At 40.9% G+C, this 18,635-nt stretch overlaps 1 protein-coding gene across 1 annotated transcript; it reads right to left on the minus strand.

Annotated features, from left to right (window-relative positions):
* On the minus strand, positions 1-18,290 carry si:ch211-286o17.1 (hematopoietic progenitor cell antigen CD34). The gene is made up of 8 exons (XM_061728448.1): positions 18,058-18,290; positions 7,498-7,566; positions 6,599-6,819; positions 6,049-6,135; positions 4,586-4,706; positions 4,253-4,305; positions 2,617-2,766; positions 1-1,485 (listed from the first exon to the last, which is right to left on the minus strand). Exons 1-8 carry the CDS (start codon positions 18,140-18,142, stop codon positions 1,297-1,299), a joined length of 975 nt encoding a protein of 324 aa, XP_061584432.1. The 5' UTR covers positions 18,143-18,290; the 3' UTR covers positions 1-1,296.
* Between the last annotated feature and the right edge of the window lie 345 nt (positions 18,291-18,635).

Genomic DNA, 18,635 nt, shown 5'->3' on the forward strand with positions numbered 1-18,635 from the left:
CATGCAGTCAGAAAAAGAAAGAAGTATTTGTAGAAATAAGTTGAGCCACAAGTCAATTTTGCAAATAAAACATCTTAATATGTCAGTTAAGTAGTTTAGATACCTCGTGGAGACCAATGCTACCAATGTGTTTCTTGAAAAAAATCCAAAAAAAACATCTCACAATTATTTAAAAAAAGATTTTTTTACTGAAACATGGATTTTTCAACATATGGCATGTTTCTAGTCACAGTCAGCACAACAAAAGTAAGCTGAGGACAACCTGCAAAGATACTGTCAACAATCACAGTTCATGTGAGCGCAAGCATATTTACACATGCACTGCATTATGAAACAAAAAAAAGTAGAAAATGTTACCACTCACGTAAAAAGTTTTTTTTTTCTTTCTTTCTTTTATATCAACAAGGAGTGTGTTAGGAATACTGAACCTGCTGTACGATGCAAACAAACTTCACAGCAGTCGTTTTTGTGCCTCGTGTTTTGCTAAGACAGTTGTAAAAGTAGGAAAACAGATAATTATTACAAAATAGGAAGAGAAAAAGAGAGATCAACTATACAATAGTGAAAACCAAACGGCTACACAGCAGAACTGAGCTTTGCAACCTGGACCTAAAGCGCTTTGACCAGCGGTCAGTTATAGAGGTTAAGTTGTTTGGAAAGCTGAAATCTAAAGAAAAGAGTCAGCTTTATAGTTTTCAGCTTACAATTCCACGTTTTTAGTAGCTTGGAGACATCTTCAGTAAAACTAAAGATCATAGTTTGCAGCAATAAGAACAGTTTTTTTTGCGTTTTTAAGCTTTGACAGTCGTTTTTAAGACTTTATCAGTTACCCTGTGTGAAAATGAGACTAGTTTTGCAGTTTTGAATTTGACGCATTGCTTACAATCACTTTAAGGCAAATACAGTGACACAGAAAAAGACTGTGAAGCAGTGAGTGTCACGAAATTCTCCCACGTTGCAGCTTCACTAGTTTGGCTGCAGAATAATGTTTAAATGAGCCACATGTGCTTCTTTGGATCAACAATACACATTTGGTGTTGACAGTTCTACAAATATCATTGCAATAAGACGTAAAGTCAAAACAGTAATAAAATCCCAGTCAGTCAGCCTAGGCAGGCTCTACGTGACCCCAGCGAAGGTGAGTGTTCCCACACTTTTCACATTTCAGGCACTGTGATCATTGTCATCATTGCATCATCGTTGGCCCCATCGTTGAGGATTCTGTCGTCTTTCAGAGAGGTGCGATTTGGAGGTTGGTGGGTGACGGAGAGAACGAGAGGCTGACGGTGCCGCCGTTCACATCTCCGTGTCAGCCACTTGGGTCTGGGCGGCGGAGTGTCCGTTCGTGGTGGGGGTGGAGTTGGTCCCGTGCTCCGGCGAGGACTCTCCGTTGACGGTGGGCTTGTCAGCCGGCTCCTGGGGCAGCGGGGCCACGGACACCAGGGTGTTGGCCTGGTTTTCTTCATCCACCTGGAAAGACTCAGCCTGGGGAGAGAACAAAGCCGCCGCTTTAGGTGAGAGCTTATGTTGGATTGGAGGAGATTTCATACGGACTCTGATATGCAGGTTTCCAGGAGAAAGTGGAAGTCAAAAAGGATGAAGGTTTATAGGCTTCAGCTGTGCGTGTGCATGTGCGTGTACGTGTGTGTGTGTGTGTGTGTGTGTGTGTGTGTGTGTGTGTGTGTGTGTGTGTTCTCAAGATAATAGCCACATTTCTACTTTTGTAAAATTGCAATCACATTACGAGATATAACATTTCAGCTGTGTGTAAAGTCTGCTGGAGTGCTTTATCTCTAAGCAGAGACATTATAGAGAACATTTGAAGGTTTTGACAGAACTTCCTGGCACAAGTCCCACAAGCTCATTATGAACAGCTACATGGGTGTGCCGCCATATGTAAATACTTTAAAAGATGTTGTAAGCTTCAACTATGAACTAAAACCATATGTAGTGTAGAACCAGAGATGCCGCGGATAACATAGGAATCAAGCGGGCTCTCTCCCTGTATTTGATGAAAGTTGTAACCGTTTGACCTCAAACCCACAATCACTGTGATTTTCACTGTGCACATGTTCCTGTCTCAGCCACAACTGGATCTCCAGGAGCCACTTCATCTGGGGTTAGGCCTGCAAAATAGTTCCCAGGTCTTTCTCAGATAGTATATGTTTATAGTTAGTTTTTTTCATTTTAGAATGAAATGTGAATTAAATGATAACTGTGGATGTGATTTGAATAACTTCCTGTTGCTGAAGTCTCGTAATTGGCTGGATGCACACAAGAATTTAAAGCTATGATCTTATTCTAAATGCGACAATGTCTTTATTTTCTTGTTTATGTGCAGGAAGTTAATTTCACGTTTTCATTTACATGCAACAGAGCGTGGACAGATTAATGACTGACGCCCCCTTATGTCCCCCAGCGCTGTTGCAACGTTTCCTCCCGTCCATATTTGGGTTTTGGTCTGGTCCCAGAAGTGTTTCTTGTTTTTCCTTTTCTGTTCTGCACCAGCTCTGTCAGTGTGCTTTGTTGGAGCGATGCATATCGCAGGATTCAGTGATAACTCAGGGACAACAAGGGAACGATAGTTGGCTCATTCTGTGTAAACGGTGCACTCACCAGTCTGACCCCTTTTGAGGTCTTGCGGTGTGTTTTGAGGCAATATCCAGCTACTAGCAGGGAAGCCAGCACCAGCCCGGCCAGGAGCACGGAAACCAGTACCAACTTGGACCTCTTTCCCCAGCGAGGAACCGCCTCCTCGATATAAGTCTGAAAAAAGAAAAGTGAATAAACACATCTACATCTTGTATTAAGTCATAGTCCTTTGCTTTGAATGTAAACATTTTGAGCTGCATTTTCCCAGAAATTGTGTTTTTGTATGATCAAATAATGAATGGACTTAGAAAAACAAAATTCCCTTTTGATTTATTTCTATGGTAAAATAAATGTGAAGGTTCTCCTGTTTCACTTGGGGGAAAAATCTAAGGTCCAGTTTGATTGAAAGAGGGAACATGAAGACAGGATTGGAGAGAAAATCGACTTTTCTGAGAGAAATGTATCTGCTCTGCCCCAGAACAAGATAAAAAAGACGGATCCATACGTCTGATTGAATTACTGAGCCTGATGTACAACCGTGGCTCATCGTACCCTGGACATTTCAAACCACATCTTTGGACTGAATGAATGTACTTTGTATTAATTCAAAAGTTAGACAACCAAGGAAGCTCACAAACATTTGTGATGACCCCCCCTCCCCCCCCATTTTTTAAAAATTTGTTTTGGCTCATCCAAGAAAGGAAATCCATATAAGCACTTTTAAATACATTGTCCTCTGTGTTCACCTTATGGCGTGCTAGTTATTGAGTGTTTTAAATTATTGCTCTAACCTTGGAACTTGTTACAAACATGCACTCAGTAGATCTGTTTGTTATCTTGTGAGGTTAAGTAGAAATGAATTAAGGAATGTGCATAAAAACATCACGCCAGCTGTTTGACTGCACAGAGAAGTCGACCTTAGTGCTAGCGAGATCCCTGCGGTAAACAAAACCCACAATTAAATGCAGCATATCATTAACTTCACATTTTTGCACTGTAGCACTGTCTTTGGGGGTGTCAGGGCAGCAGAAAAACAACAACAAAAATAAGTCAGTAGACAAACAGTAGGTGGGATAATGAAGTAAATTGGTCATTTCCAAATAAGTACGTCTTTTAACATGGCTGTGTGACGGGTTAGCAGGGGAAACGTAGCCTCTGTTTGAACGCACGGAGCCAGATGTGCAGCCTGTGACTGATGCGCCCACAACCCAACACTGCTCCCTAGGTACCGGGAAAAATGTCCTGGCGTTGACGAGTGGATTGTTTGTGGGCTTCTTGTTTGTGACGCTGTCACTCCGGCAGCTGGGAGCCGTTGAGAGCGTCTCGGGAGGGAGGCGCGGGGAGTGTTTTTCGGCTCTCTAGTGCGTTTCAGGTTTAATTATGACTCAACCTCGAAGTTGAGCTGGCTGAGTCAGAGTATCTCATCGCCCGAGGGGATCTGCTTCACAGGCCCGTCGTGATGAGGGGTGTAATTTACGGCATTGTTTAGGCGTGTGGAATTCGTTTGACCGTGCCTCGGTCCTGCCCGCAGACAAGCACTTAGAGGAGCAGTGACACGCCTGTGATTCAGCTTTATTAGAGTAAACTGAAAGCATTTTTTTCTTTTACAACACTAATAAACAAGAGACTTATCTAAAGCAACTAAAAGAGTATACGGTACCTTATCCTTTATGTTGTCATTGTTGAACTTGTTTGCCATTCCTGTGACATCCGCTGTAAATGAAGGGAAATAAGAGGGTTTTGTTTGTGTTTTTATTGTGACAAGTTAATCCGAGGGTATTATCATAATGATGAAGAAGATGATCTAGCAGTCTGATCTAGCTGAAGGCATTATCATTTTTATTGTTTGGAGCTGCAGGGATGATGTTAGGTTTAGCTGCCAGTGCTGCAGAAACATAAAAGTAGGACTGTAAAGACTGCTAATCATCGGAATGGTAACAGTGAGATTTGTCTTTTTTATGGTTGTTATTTATAGCTGCAGGATGTCACTGACCTTCAACATACTTCCCAGACACAAGGACTTCGTCCGAGTTGTCTTCCTGGTAGATCTCCAGTTTGCAGTCTTCGCCACACAGCTCCTCCAGAACGTTCTCAATCGTCATTTGTGTTGTTTGCTGAAAGTACAAAAACAACACAAATAAACAACTTTCTGGAACGTTTTTATAGCACCATCTGAATGATTGTAGTGAACGAAACCTAAATGTAACATTAAGCCCCTAATATAAACACAGCTGTGTCATCTGCAGTCCTCATCTCAGTCTGCAATCCTTTCACACATAGTTTATTTCCCCTATATGACCTTTTTCTTGACATAAACTAAGCGTTACACCAGAAACGGCACCGTAGTAGCTCTTGTTTCCACTTCCATTCTGATATCAGTCATGGCACCACAGTCCCACACGTATGAGTATGCTTGTGTATCCAGGACATAGTTTGATAGGAGCTCGTGTTCAGGTCCACCACCCTTGGCTCACATGCAGAATTCCTCATGCCATTACCGAAATTATTTTCTCTTTACATAGCAGACGGATTCATTCTGTCAGCTAACATTAACACAAGTAGGATTGTTGATTATTGATGAACTTACATTAGACCAATTTATTTTGACTTTGAGCAAAATGATACTACTTAAACAACCTCTTAGTCTTAGTTTACATCTTTGTTTGACCACAGGGGAAAACAAAACACACCTGCATTGCAGTTTACAGCTGTTTATATATTGTTAACGGTTAAACCATGCACTAAATAGAGCTGCAGCTAGCTGAGATCGCATGTAGTGGGTTTAGACCACTAAGAAAAAGCTGCAGAGCTTAAAGCAGCTGTCCTGAGGTTCCTAAGAATTTATCTTTCTTAACACAAACATACCCTCGCGAGACGCCCACGCTGCAGCCCCCGGCTGCTATACGTTACACATTCGACAGCAGCAGTGAGCCCACCCATAGTGCTCCCCTCCTACTGCCCTCAAAGTGCCGCCCATGCTCTGCATTGCATGCAACAGAAGTCTCTTTGGACTTTTCCAAGCAGTCTTTGGAAAACATGAATGCACTCAGCCTCACTGATCACAGGCTGCTGAGATGTTCCACCTACTGCCTCCAAAATGAGAACATGTTTCTTGCTCAGGTCAAGTTTAGAAAGCTGATGAACAACTGGGGATGACACACGAAAAGCTGAAGAGTTTTTGTCATTTTTCATAGGGGTGTGTGTGAAGAAGGGAAGACGTGAAGGAATATTTTGATCTGCTAAAGGATGAGCTGGCTTTATGCATTGACTTTCTCTCTTCTCTATTATGTCGTTGATATCAACTCCATCCTTGTGCACTCGGGCAACCATTAACAGTATTCTACATCATATGTAAGAATATACATTATGTTTGTGTGTGTGTGTGCGTGTGTGTGTGTGTGTGTGTGTGTGTGTGTGCGTGCGTGCGTGCGTGCATGCGTGCGTGTTTCCACTTACACAGTGGGAGGATTCCCTGAGTTTCAGACTGACTGCATTTTTCCCCTCCACAGCCTCTTTGCTCACACAAACGACATCTTCCTGTGGCTGCGGAGAAATAATTCCAAACTTTGTTTTAACATAGACATGTGGAACACATAAACTCAGTGTTTGCTTTTCTTTATGTCCATTACAACTCTGAGTGCACCAAGCGGACGTGTTAGACGTCTGGTTGTTCCTTACGGAGCAATACATCAAGCTGATTGTCCAGCTGTCACATTGTTGATTTGCACAGTAGTGACTGAATCCATCTCTAAACCATTGTTTATTTATTGTCAAATCATTGAATTGTTTCATGCACACTTGCAGTGTCTCTTCAGGACCATAATCGCCTACTGGTATTTTCACCTGCATGATTCTGAATTCACTTGTTCTCTTTAGTCTGAGTGGGAGCGTGTCAACATTTAACAAAAGAAGAAGAATGCAGCACCACAGGTGTGCTTGGCTGATTGCAGTAAGTTATATTAGTTCAGGCTTGACCAAGTAAATTGATGGCCCTCCTTTACTCTACCTTTGGTTTGTCGTTTGGGTTGTCACCTCTTGGCGGTACGGGAGGTGGGGTCTCTGGTTTCAGAGTAGTGTCAGTTTTTACAGTTTCCTCGTTTGCTGCTACATCTGGGGCTGCAGTGGCATCATCATGTCCGTCCTCCAGTGTAGCTGTCGGTGTTGGTTTTTCAGTGGGCTCGTAAAAATTGACAGTTGGAAGGACTTGAATTTGGGGATCATCTGTCCCTGAAAAAGCACAGAACACATTGATCACCTATTAATAGAAAAAGGTAAGGGATCTTACTTCCATGAAGGTTAAATGTGTTTTTAGGACATGGCCCAAGTTTATCAGCACTTCCGTCCTACAAATGACATCATTTCAACAAGATCATCTTCCCCTTAAATGTTGATATTTTCAAATCAAAATAATAATGTGGTCAAGTTATAATAATGTGATGTTTCAGGTAAAAATAATAAATCTGTTCGTGCTAAGGTCAAGTATATCAGTAGTGACGCTCGGCGTGAGTTCACTTTACAAAGTAACATTCTTTGAGTTTTATAAACACATTAATCAATAACAGTTATTGTTATAAACAGCTTATTTTAATAGATTTATCCATCCATCCATCCATTTTCTATACCCGTTTCATCCTTTGCAGGGTCACGGGGGTCTGCTGGAGCCTATCCCAGCTCATTACAGGCGAGAGGCAGGGGTTCACCCTGGACAGGTCGCCAGTCTATCACAGGGCTGAATAGATTTATATTATTAGTAATTTAATCCCCATAGGAATAATTAAAAGTACATACTTTGATTTACCACATGAAACACTGAACAGTGAAGGAAACAGAGTGCTGCTTTGTGCCCATCATTCAGAGTTAAATCCTTATATAGATTTTTTTTTTTTTCCCAGCTTAAGTTCTTACCAGGAGCCTCATTTGTCTGCGGATTCATATCTCCTCTTCCTGTGTTTTCGTCTTCAAGTGCCATGACCCCTGTAACAAAATCACAACAAAATCTTTTTAAAGAGAGACAGACAAACAGTATTATCCAACACTAGATTGTCATCTGTAAAATATGGTGTAGTTTTCTGTTTTTCTGTTGCAGCCTGCTCTTATTTTGAAATCTTTGACAGATGTGTTGGCCAGAAGATCCTAAAGGTCTTGCTAATTTTCATTATGTTCATTTCTATACTCTCTCAGAGGCCTCTGCAGGGGGAGAAGATTAAATAGGTCTTATTGCATTAGATAAGTGAAGCCCTGAGATTCATGGATCACATCTTAACATCATTTACTCTGAAATGGTCTTTCACACTAAGCTTTGACAAAATAAGTTCCCGTTACAATAAATCACTTAATGAATAGGGAAAATATATGATCTATCATTAATATTATTAATGATAATAATGATTTTCTGTCAGGCTTGTTAAACGTTTGACCATAAAATGCTGAAAGGTGCCAGGTAATGACGCCATTAACAACAACTTTTTCAAAACACTATGATTATATAATGGGCCTTCATATTGATCAGAGTCAAGGCGTTTCTTTCAGCTGTGAAGGATTTCAGCTGCAAAACTGCAATAAACGGGGATGGCTAAAAGGACGCATTTGATTTTCTTGGCTAATTGGTAAAATATGCTGCTACGCTCTGCAGTCTCGGAGTTAATGAGCCGGAGGTCCTTATTGCTGTGATTTGTTCAGCTCAGGTTGCAGGACTTGGATCCAGAAGTCAAAACAGATTATCCACCCTTCTTAATTTTCACCCAGTTCTCCTGCTCTCTGCCTAACAACAACAGCATTACCTCACTCTCAAAACATTCCCATAATGCCTTACCTCTGAAGATCTTGTTACCTCTACACTCTCTGATGTCATTTCTCGCTTACAGTCCTATTAAAGAGTGAGAGCTGAGCCAGCTAGCCTAGGAAGACTGGAGTTGAATACCAGATAGCAAACAATTTCTTTGGCACAAATACGCCTCATATCTTTAAATTTTATCAGCCAGCTTTTTTTCCTGACATTGTTGACTCCTGGTGAACGTGTCTGCCTAAACTCAGACACATATCCACCAGATGGAGCATAAATCTGCTTTTTCTTCGGGCCTTTGTGCCACCTAACAACGCTTGCTGTAACCCACACCAAGATCAGCTTGTGAGATTTGGGCCACATCAGGTCCACATAATAACACAGTATCATAACAGACAGAAATCAGATTAAGCCTGAATATTTTGCTTTATGGGGTTACCAAAGCCCAACCATTTAATTTCCAGGTTGAGGCTCATGCAGAACTAAATTCAGTTGCAGTTCCTCGACTGGCCGCTAGAGGCTGGCTACCAAAGATAGTCCATCTCCATTGACTCCCATGTTAAAATGTCCAACTTTAGAGCAGAAATATACATTTACAATCTTGTTAAAAAAACAAAAACAAAAAAACATTTTGGTCTCATTCAATTTATTTTACACTCATGACAATTTTGAGGGGGGTGATTTTTTTTTTTTTTGGAGAATTGATAAAAACATTACATCTATTTCTAATATGACTAATTGACAGTTAATCCAGCCTATCAGAAACCAGTGAGTCATGTGCCCCAATGCTTCGTACTATGGGGATTAAAGAGGCAAACATAACAGCATGTTTACATGATATTAGGACAAATTCAACTTAAAATCCTTAATTTTTTCTCAAAAATTGGCAGTGTGCTTTATAATCAGGTGTGACTTTTGTTTTGCTTACTGACGTCGAACCAATTTTATGTACACTGCGCTCAAAAATCTGTCAAAATGTTTTAGTGCGATTTTGGTAAATGAGAAGCCGCTCAGCTTGATTGATGGTCGGACCGTTCAGCGGACACATTAAAGTCGCTCCTTGGTTGGATACCAGTTGCAACCTCAGACAACGTTGGATAACTAATTATGTAGTCCTGGCAAGTAACCATCATCCAACATCTAGTCCATGTTACCTTACTATAGTTAGACCTGAAGCCAATTTTAGCTTTTTAGAGTAACCTAATTTTCAAATCTATATCATAATCCAATTATAATCCAACCTAGCACTAACTTCAAGGTTTCTCCGCAGCTGACAACAATGAACCAATCAGAGACCATGACGTATAGCCTATGAAGACTTTGAAGACTTGCACTTTGCAAACAATGCGTTTGCAGGGACTGTGGTGATGTCTCAAATAAGAGAGAAATGTCCTCCATCAGAGCAACTTTCCATGAGGAGAAAATACAAATCAACCTGCTGCTGCAGTATGAAGGTAACTGCTAATAAATGTTACAATCAGACTGAAATGTGTTGCTTAAACCCTGTTATCCGTCATCCGCAGAGTTTTGACTGGAAGCTATAATTGCCTATAATTACTTCTCTCTTTCTCTTTCCTAATCAAATATGCTTTATAAATAAATGTGACCTTTTTAGGATGAACTATTTTTTTTGAATAATCTGGCTCAAATGAAAAAAAAAATGCTTTATTCAGAAAAACCTTGACATTTTCTAGCAGATCAAAATTATAATTAGTTTAGGGTTACCTTAAAAAAAAGATTCGTTTTTCTCTTCTGTTACACTTAGTTTAACTTCTCATTGTAAGATTATCTCTTGAACTCTTTTTCCATTTTAAAATGTTCCCACACTGGCAGCACTGTGGCAGAAATGAACTTCCTTCCAAGCATGAATTATTGTGACAGAGCGGCACCACAAGTGCACAGCAAACAGTGTGTGTAGCATGTTAGCAGGTGTGTCATCCCCAGGGAGGCCACTGGGATAGCAAGTGTCGACAACTGTCCAGTGCAGCTGTCTGTCATGCCTGTCCAACACTTTGTCACTGTCCACACTGGGTGAGAAAACATACAGGCCTTTTAGTTTATAGTTTATGTAACAAAAAAAAAATGCTGCAGAATCTTCCATAATCACCTTTTAATCTCAAATGATCAGGAGTTTGAGGAAATACTTGGACGTGGACCTGGTGAATGCTCATTATTCATTGAGAAACATTAACTGAGACTCAATGTATCTTTTGCCTTTGGATACAAAATCCAGATGTCAGTAGGTGTTATTTAGTCTTTTATTAAGGATGTGGAGCAGCAACAGGCCGGCCCTTGTGAATTCCATCTTTTTAGATGCTTTCCCAGCCTGCAGCTACAGCTGCCATCCCTCCTCCAGCTCTGGTCAGACTGTCTGTTTATTTTACCAAACAGGAAGAAGTTCAAAGTGGATGAAATGGTCAGGCATAAATTAGGTTTTTCTAATACAAAAGTGACATCCAGGAGTGCCAGAGAGCTCATGGTGAAATGTGTTGTTTCAGCCCTGTAATCCCAGTTATCCCTCAGTTGCGGAGTTTTCATTTACTGGAAGGTAAAAATCCAGTTGGCGACCTTGGAGAGTAAAGAGTCGAATCTTTACACTGTGGGTGTTGGGTATGTTTTAGGATTTATGCCTTCTTTAATGGGGTATTTGTAAGATATCGTGGTGGGTGACATCCTTTTTATAACCGTATCCATGATGGTTGTAGTTGTAAGCCAAGCCAGTTTGCAGCAACAAAGGAAATTTTTAATTGATAGTGTAAAAATCAACTTTCTTTTACTGGGCCTATGTTAATGATGTCATGGCACCCCAGCGCACTTGTAAAACAAAGCTGTTGCATTTTCATCAAGAGAAAATGAGGCAGGTTTAGCTGCAGGCTCCATAAAAACACAGATCTGGCCTATTGAAACTCTGCCAAGCATCATTTATTACACACAAACAATTCAGTTCAGACCCACATGTTTTTATTTTATTTTTTCCTTCTTTGTATTGCTATATCCCAGCCTTGAGCTCTATAATTCAATTTGATTTGGTAGTATTACTTTAATGTACTTGATGGCATGAGATGTTAGTACAATTTACAATATTTTAAATTACATTACAGCCTGAACCATTGTGTTGTAAAGAAATAATTGTGTGTCCAGTGTTTGATGCAGCCTCTTCTGTGAGTTCAATCAAACTGCTTAACAGCATGACATTGGTGATCATCATCACCTCATTTCTCTCCAACCTTCACAGACCATCTCACAAGGAGGTGCTTCTTCAGAACTGGGACCTCGCTGAACCGTTCCATTTATTATAGTACTATAAATGTGTGATATTCACCATCTCTGAGCCTCACATCACTTCTGATATCCCCAGAGTTTTCTTTCATTCCTTTCGTCTTTGGTGTAATGTTTAAAGGGACCAAGAGATCACTCATCGAGTCGTTCTGTAGTCGCTATAAAAACACAACAAACTGACCTTCTTAGCCCAGACTCCATATGTTATTTGGCGTAGACCCTGAATTCATTTCTGTCTTGAATATTTTCCCACAAGTCCCCCCCCACCCCCCGTCTGTCTCCCGGGATTCTGGATGGAGGAATGTGGCAGGCTCTGGAAGAAGACAGGCCCCAGCTCCACGCCCTTCTCCCTCCCAGCCTTTCGTCTCTGTTTACTCTCCACCAGTCACGCACAGCTAATCCGCAGCATTCATCAAGGTGAGATTTTGGCTTTAGCCTTCACACCTTGCACACATCGATGCACCATCCAGCAGCATGCCATGAGCGTTATCCTACCAACTGGCTTTCCTCTAATACCAAAGAAAGTTTGCTTGTCTTCGAGGTCTAACGATCAGCTCCTCGTGTATTTGATGGTTTAACATGAAGAAGTTGCACACAAACGCACATATCATTTTTAAACAAGTTTACACAACATGTGGTTCTTGTGCCTCTTTAAATGATTTATACCTGAAACCCTTTTTTTTCTATCCATTAAGTCCTAACAGAAGTGTTTTTTGTGTAAATTAACAAAGTACACCCCCTCATCTGTTATCTAAGTCCATATGAGTTATACATGGTGGCTGTTGAATGTTTTCCAGCCAGTAGAGCACTCAGGTCTCATATCTCTGCAGCCAATCATCCAGAAAGTCCCCTCCTACATGTTCATGAGGACACGGATCCTAATTTTAATCATTTTGAGGGACATACCCTCCCATGGCCTTGAACAAATTTAAAAAATCATCATTTAAATCTACCACAGGTGTAGAAAACTGGATCGATATTCATTTTTTCTTCTTCTTCTCCAGTTTGACAGCAAGCCTGATGGGCCTTGCTTTCTTATTCAAGCTTATATGACAGAAAACTGATCACCTGTCCAAAATTTAAGTAGAAATGCATGAACAGCCTTAAGATGCAAATTTATATGGCAATAAATGCTACTAGAATAATACCAAAAGTCTATCTAAACAACAATTAATGGGTAAAGTGTGGTTTTTTTTTTTAATCCTTTTATGCTTTTCTGTGGCGTTTATGCAAAGAACGGGTGTGACACACAAGGAATGCACATGGGAGTTTCCAGTGACTGAAAGTGGTACATTTTTATCCGTGATAACAGCAGCAGATCATCCTGCAGTCAGAACTATATCCTAGATGAAATCAAGCCTCTGTCCTCGTCAGTAGGTTTTGATTGTAAAACATTAAAACCTTGCAGTTAAGACCAACGTCCATGTTAGGCTGTGAAGTTTGAGCTAGATTAAAGAGGAGTGGGACGTATCCCAGCTTTGCTAGAAGAACCAAGTTCCTGAACAAGAGTCAGTTACCTGTGCCTCCCTCCATAAAAGATGGACAGAAGTTGTTCTGTACTGTAAGGAGATCAAAATCCTTTTCTAAGAGCAAAAGATTGTGGATCCAATTCAGTAAAAATAAAAAAGACATCCAGCAAAGATGCCAATGTTTCTGCAGACATATTGTGACTCAAAATGCAAAACTCGGATCTTATGTCATCTGAAAAAACAAACGTATATACACCTAAGGATCCATATCCACGCAAATAATCCCTCATAGAAGAACTGGGCCTCTCAGTGGCCCATTTATATCAGGCCACGCGTTCAACACTACCCCCATCATCATGGCACACATGTATCTTAAACTTTCATAAACTTTTGTCCCGATCACAAGCTCTGAGGCTTGTGGCGACCATGAGCCTGGGTGACGAAATCATACATTTGTTTTCTATATACAAATTGGTTTTGAGTAAATGCCATTTATCATTTGTTAAACAAAATATATATTTGTGTGCATTTTTTTCAGAATTCATCAACATCTGAGATAAAATTAGCTCAGAAAGTTGCTTTCTTTAAAAAGACTTTATTTTTCATGATTTAATATCCCACTACTCCTCAAGAATCTAAATTTGTTAAGAGCATGCTGAGGAATGTCACACTGGAGCATAGCCTCATGAGGTTAAACATGCGCTGCAACCCTACCCCGTTAGAAACAACAGAGCACTGACCCCATCATCTTGACCCCCCCCCAGTGCACACCCAACCCCCACCTCACGGCCCCTCCTCTGTCATTCCTGTCACAGCGATTAATAGCAGCGCCCGGGCCATTTTTCTCTTATGACAGAAAAGCAACAAGATCTTATGGTTTCAATCAAGCCTGAAAGGCGACATTAACTTCACCCAGTGCTGCCCGGCTGCAGAATTCACCCGGCCCAACCCTGAGGCTCCTCTGCAGCTCCTTGTTGAGAGCCATTTAGGGACCACAATCAGGAAACATGACATCTGCTTTCAATTGCGGGTAAAATATCACTCCCCCCACCCCTTTCCTAGTTTAAACACGCACGCTCGCGATTGCCCGCTAAAGTTTCACTGCCTTGTGCATTACCTTGCCTGAGCCTGCGCGCTTTGAAGGTACACTGTGAAAAGATCCTGTTGCAGGGAGAGGCAGATGTGAGCATCAGCAGCTCGGAGGCTTTACATTGATTTTGTCGAGAATTAATTCCAGTCAGACTGTATCCACATTCCTAAATTTAGCAGAGTAATTACTCGTTCACATCTCTAGCTGATATTGAGAAGACGAGAAAAATAACTCAAGATATTGAACTACAGTTGTTTACCCGTAGCCAGCCTTCAAGGATTTGTTCTCTATTTCTGAAGCATTTATATGTTGCATGTAGTTTTTTTTATTCCTTACTGTGAATGTTGTTACAGATGTGTAGCTTTTTTTCCCCCTTCCCTTTTATCTAATTTGCAGATTAAAGTGCGTGCCAGCGTCTTCTAATTACTAGATAAAGTAGCTAATTTGATTACATCATGTAGTCACATGATCATCATATTTGAACCCTTCCTATCGTGTGTGTGTGTGTGTGTGTGTGTGTGTGTGTGTGTGTGTGTGTGTGTGTGTGTGTGTGTGTGTGTGTGTGTGTGTGTGTGTGTGTGTGTGTGTGTGTGTGTGTGTGTGTGTGTGTGTGTGTGTGTGTGTGTGTGTGTGTGTGTGTGTGTGTGTGTGTGTGTGTGTGTGTGTGTGTGTGTGTGTGTGTGTGTGTGTGTGTGTGTGTGTGTGTGTGTGTGTGTGTGTGTGCGCGCGCGCGCAGAATTGTTTAGTTGTTTTTCTTTATAAAAGAGTGAAACAAATGAAATGTTTAAATGCGTCTGTATTCAGACGTCTATCTGCCTCGGCGGGTTCTCTCAACGTTGAGATTTGCTTTGGCAGATTACGATTTCATTTTTTCATGGCAGAAACGAACACTTGGCTGTTGACATTATTCATGCGATGCTTTGGTGCATCTGTTACTTCAGTGAGTACTACGAAAACAATGATTCACATAATTACACGCTGGAGGGTTGGCAGTGACGTTGGGCAGGGTTCACTGCCTAACTAAAGAGCCTCCTTAAACCACTTCACTGCAGAAGCACTTCTTAAACCCTAATGCAGAAATTGGTTTCGTGAACAGTTTTCAGAGATTTCAACTAAAATCTCCCAAAGATAAATGATTCTAAAAAAACTGACAACAAAGTCAATTTCAACATTTTCCAGTCTTTCTGCATTCCTCCATCTCACCACTGTTTCTCTGTCTCAAAAGAAGTTTGTGAAGCATCGTTTTCCATGGGGCTGCACATGAACTTCCTGTTTTGCAGATCTCATTGTTAATATTTGGCAACTTTGGCATTTAATGAGGAAACAAGGCCTAAAGATGAAAAGCTCCAAGGTCAAAAGATGTCAAGAAAAGTGTATCCCTTGAATTTTCAAGCCATTCGGAGCCAGTTTTTTTCATATTCATCAGGCATGTTTCCATTGCCAGAGGGTGCAAGTAAAGGCTATACATACAGGCTAGAAGAAGAAAAACAGTCTAAGCTTCTGGTTTGGATTACCATTAGAGAAATATCCTTTCATTGAGTATTATCCTTGTTTGGTTTTTGTTTTTTTACTTTTTCCATAAGCATAAGTGTCACAAGTGATTACTGATGTAACCAGTCATGTGTGTTGAATTTCATCTTCACTGTTTTCTGCTCCACCTTGTGTGCATGAAATTGTGTGTTGTTTTTTTTTTAAAGAGTTTAAACAAAAGGAATGTATACAACATGGCAACAAGCCAAACCTAACCAAACACAGGATGGGGAAGAGATACTTTCCAGACACATTGCTGAAAGCATGGATGCAGACACCTGGAACATTTCCTCCTTACTTCTTAGAAAGATTCCCGGGTAAGTGCTTTGTAGAAAGTCCAGAAGATCAGCAAGTTTGATAAAGCGTGACTTCGGCTGCAAATACGTCAGAGCGTTTTACAAACAGAAAATGTGGCTTTCGGTCGCTTGGCATGGGTGCTGTTTTTCCACTCATCTACATTGTGGATGCATCCAGTTGTGGTATTGACATCAGCACAAAAACTCATCAGGAGGCCTCTTCTGTCAGTCTCGCCATGCTGTAAACAAAACCTCCTTGCTGTCTGGTCAGAAACCTCTCTGTAGTGTTTCCAGCTGTGAGGCTGCATCTTCGCTGGAGAGGCTTCAGCTGTGACATGCATGTGAGAGCAACAACATCAGCAAAGGCGGTCTGGGCGTAGCTCTTTGCAGATTTTCTAAAAGTTAGCTCACTCAACACCATGATAAAAGAAGTGCTAGGCAACTTTAGAAGTGTTTGAGCCTAAAGGGTTTTATTTAGATTTACAGATTTTCTAAATTAAATTGAACTAAGGATTAAATAAGATCAGGGAGGAATCATGAAAATAGTTTGGATTTGGGGCTCGGCAATATCAAAATAGGGAGAAAAATGTTACCTTAGACTAATCTGAAGGCGTAAGATAAGAGGTATCATTACTACAGCTCTTCAAGTTTGATGCAGTTTATGCACAACACCCCTTCTGGTTGCCTGGGTAACCAGTTTACTAAGATCTCCTCAAAGTTGTACAATAACAACACAAAGTACTTATCTCTGTTCTGGTCAGAGAGCTTTGGTCCTAACATATGATATCCCTGCTGTACTGTTCATCATTCTGTGACATATTTTGTTGAGGCGGTGCTTCGAACTGCTTTGAGTTACTAGCGCTTATTATGTCTTTTACTTCTCCTAAGTAAAGAGTAGAATCAAGTTTTTGTTTCTTATTCAAAATCCATAGGTGGAAATGGTCTTAACATAGTTTTATTTTGTAAATCAGATGCAGCTGCCTCTCCTGGCTGATGATCTCATCCACATAAGCTACATCCCATGAACAAGACAGGAGGATTGAATTAAGGGATCCTGTGTGCGATTCATTTCCAGCCACACAGAAAGTACTGCAATTGATTGCATAGCCCCACCCACCATCCCTCCCCCAAAAACTTGTTTAAAAAAAGGGAGAAGTTCCTTTGTGCTGCAACCTGTTAAATTATTAACAGTATGCATCTTAAATTGTTGGGAAATTTTAGAGGTTTCACATAGAAAATGCGGGAGGTTGATTGCTTGTTACGAGAGAGCGATCCATGGGACCCAAATGTTGCATTTTATGAATAGTTTTGACATCGACAGATAACCCTGATGCCCTGCAAAAGCTCTCAACTGCATCAGCACAACGGCGTATGAGATGCATGTTAACAACCAAAGTCCACACCCTTCTCTCACACTCGCACCTCAGCCTGCATCATGTTATGTCTAGCTGAATATAAACACACTCATTTCTCAAATCGGGTCAATAACAATACAACAAAAACAACACCCTGATGAAAGTCCATAAATGTCTAAAACTGAGCAGGAAACTGTGAGGTGGGAATAGGAAAGATGAATGTAAAATGTTGGTTTATTTTGGCAGAATATGCTCAGATTGTTGGATTACAATAGGTAGCGTGTCTTTTAGTAACGTTTAAGATTTCCCGGTGCCGCCACATAATAACAGTCATTTAGAAAAAATACTCAGGCATGATCCCTTTGTTTGCCGTGATGTTCTCCAAAGTAACATTTTTCTTTTGTCATCTTCATGGAAACACAACTTTCAAGTATAAGCTCTCAAAACAGAAAATCCTCTCATTTGTTGTTTTTAGTATCGACATAGCACATTTGCTTTCCAGATAGTGAAATGGTTGTAGGGTTAAAACCCGGACTCAACTCAAAGAGCAGACCAACAAACACCGCTCCACCCCGACCCCACCCCTCCCGGCCCTCCCTGTGCCAGTAAATGGTCATTTGATCCCTCCGAATCGCCCCTCTTGCTATTAAGTATCTTTACTTACCATTTAAAAGCGGGATGATGAGAAGCAACGCTAAAGCCAAGAGTTTGCGGGACCTCTCGCTTCTCGGCGTTGGTGATGCTGCCATTCTTGTCCTGAGCCGGCACACGTCCAGTGTGAGTGAGTGAGAGAAAAGGGAGGGAAAAGGAAAAAAGAGAGGAAAGGCCGAAGCTGGTTGAGCCAGAGCAGTTTAGGGTTTCCGCTTACCCAGGGTGGAACAGGATGGATAAAGCACCACTTGTGTTGTGTCAGTTTTTATATTACCACCCCCCCCCCCTTTCCTCCCTGAGTGAGGCCCAGCCCTACACCCCGTATTTCACTGGCTACTTTAACCCTTCCTCTGTGCCCCCACCCCTCTTGAAGAAGAAGGAAGGCAGATGGAAGGAAAGAGGATAATAGGACTTTAAAAAAATAAAAAATGTTTTCTACTTTTTTTTTTTTTTTTTTCCTTACTGTAGATCTTGAAATACTTCTCATGGTTTTGATTTAAACGTTTTGGATATTCTGTATACATACATGAAATGTGTAACTGAAGTGCTGGAATCATCTCATTAAAGGTGATTTGTTGTGATCGGTGCTCA

This window comes from Cololabis saira, chromosome 8, assembly GCF_033807715.1.
Source record: "Cololabis saira isolate AMF1-May2022 chromosome 8, fColSai1.1, whole genome shotgun sequence".
In the NCBI taxonomy this organism is placed as follows: Eukaryota; Metazoa; Chordata; class Actinopteri; order Beloniformes; family Belonidae; genus Cololabis; species Cololabis saira.

Excerpts from the sequence above, each read along its gene's own strand:
- si:ch211-286o17.1 (XM_061728448.1), bottom strand. The coding sequence starts at position 18,142 with ATGGCAGCATCACCAACGCCGAGAAGCGAGAGGTCCCGCAAACTCTTG. Across the intron at positions 6,820-7,497 it reads GCAGACAAATGAGGCTCCTG|GGACAGATGATCCCCAAATT; the intron begins GTAAGAACTTAA and ends GTGCTTTTTCAG. Across the intron at positions 4,707-6,048 it reads TCAGGGAATCCTCCCACTGT|CAAACAACACAAATGACGAT; the intron begins GTAAGTGGAAAC and ends TTGTACTTTCAG.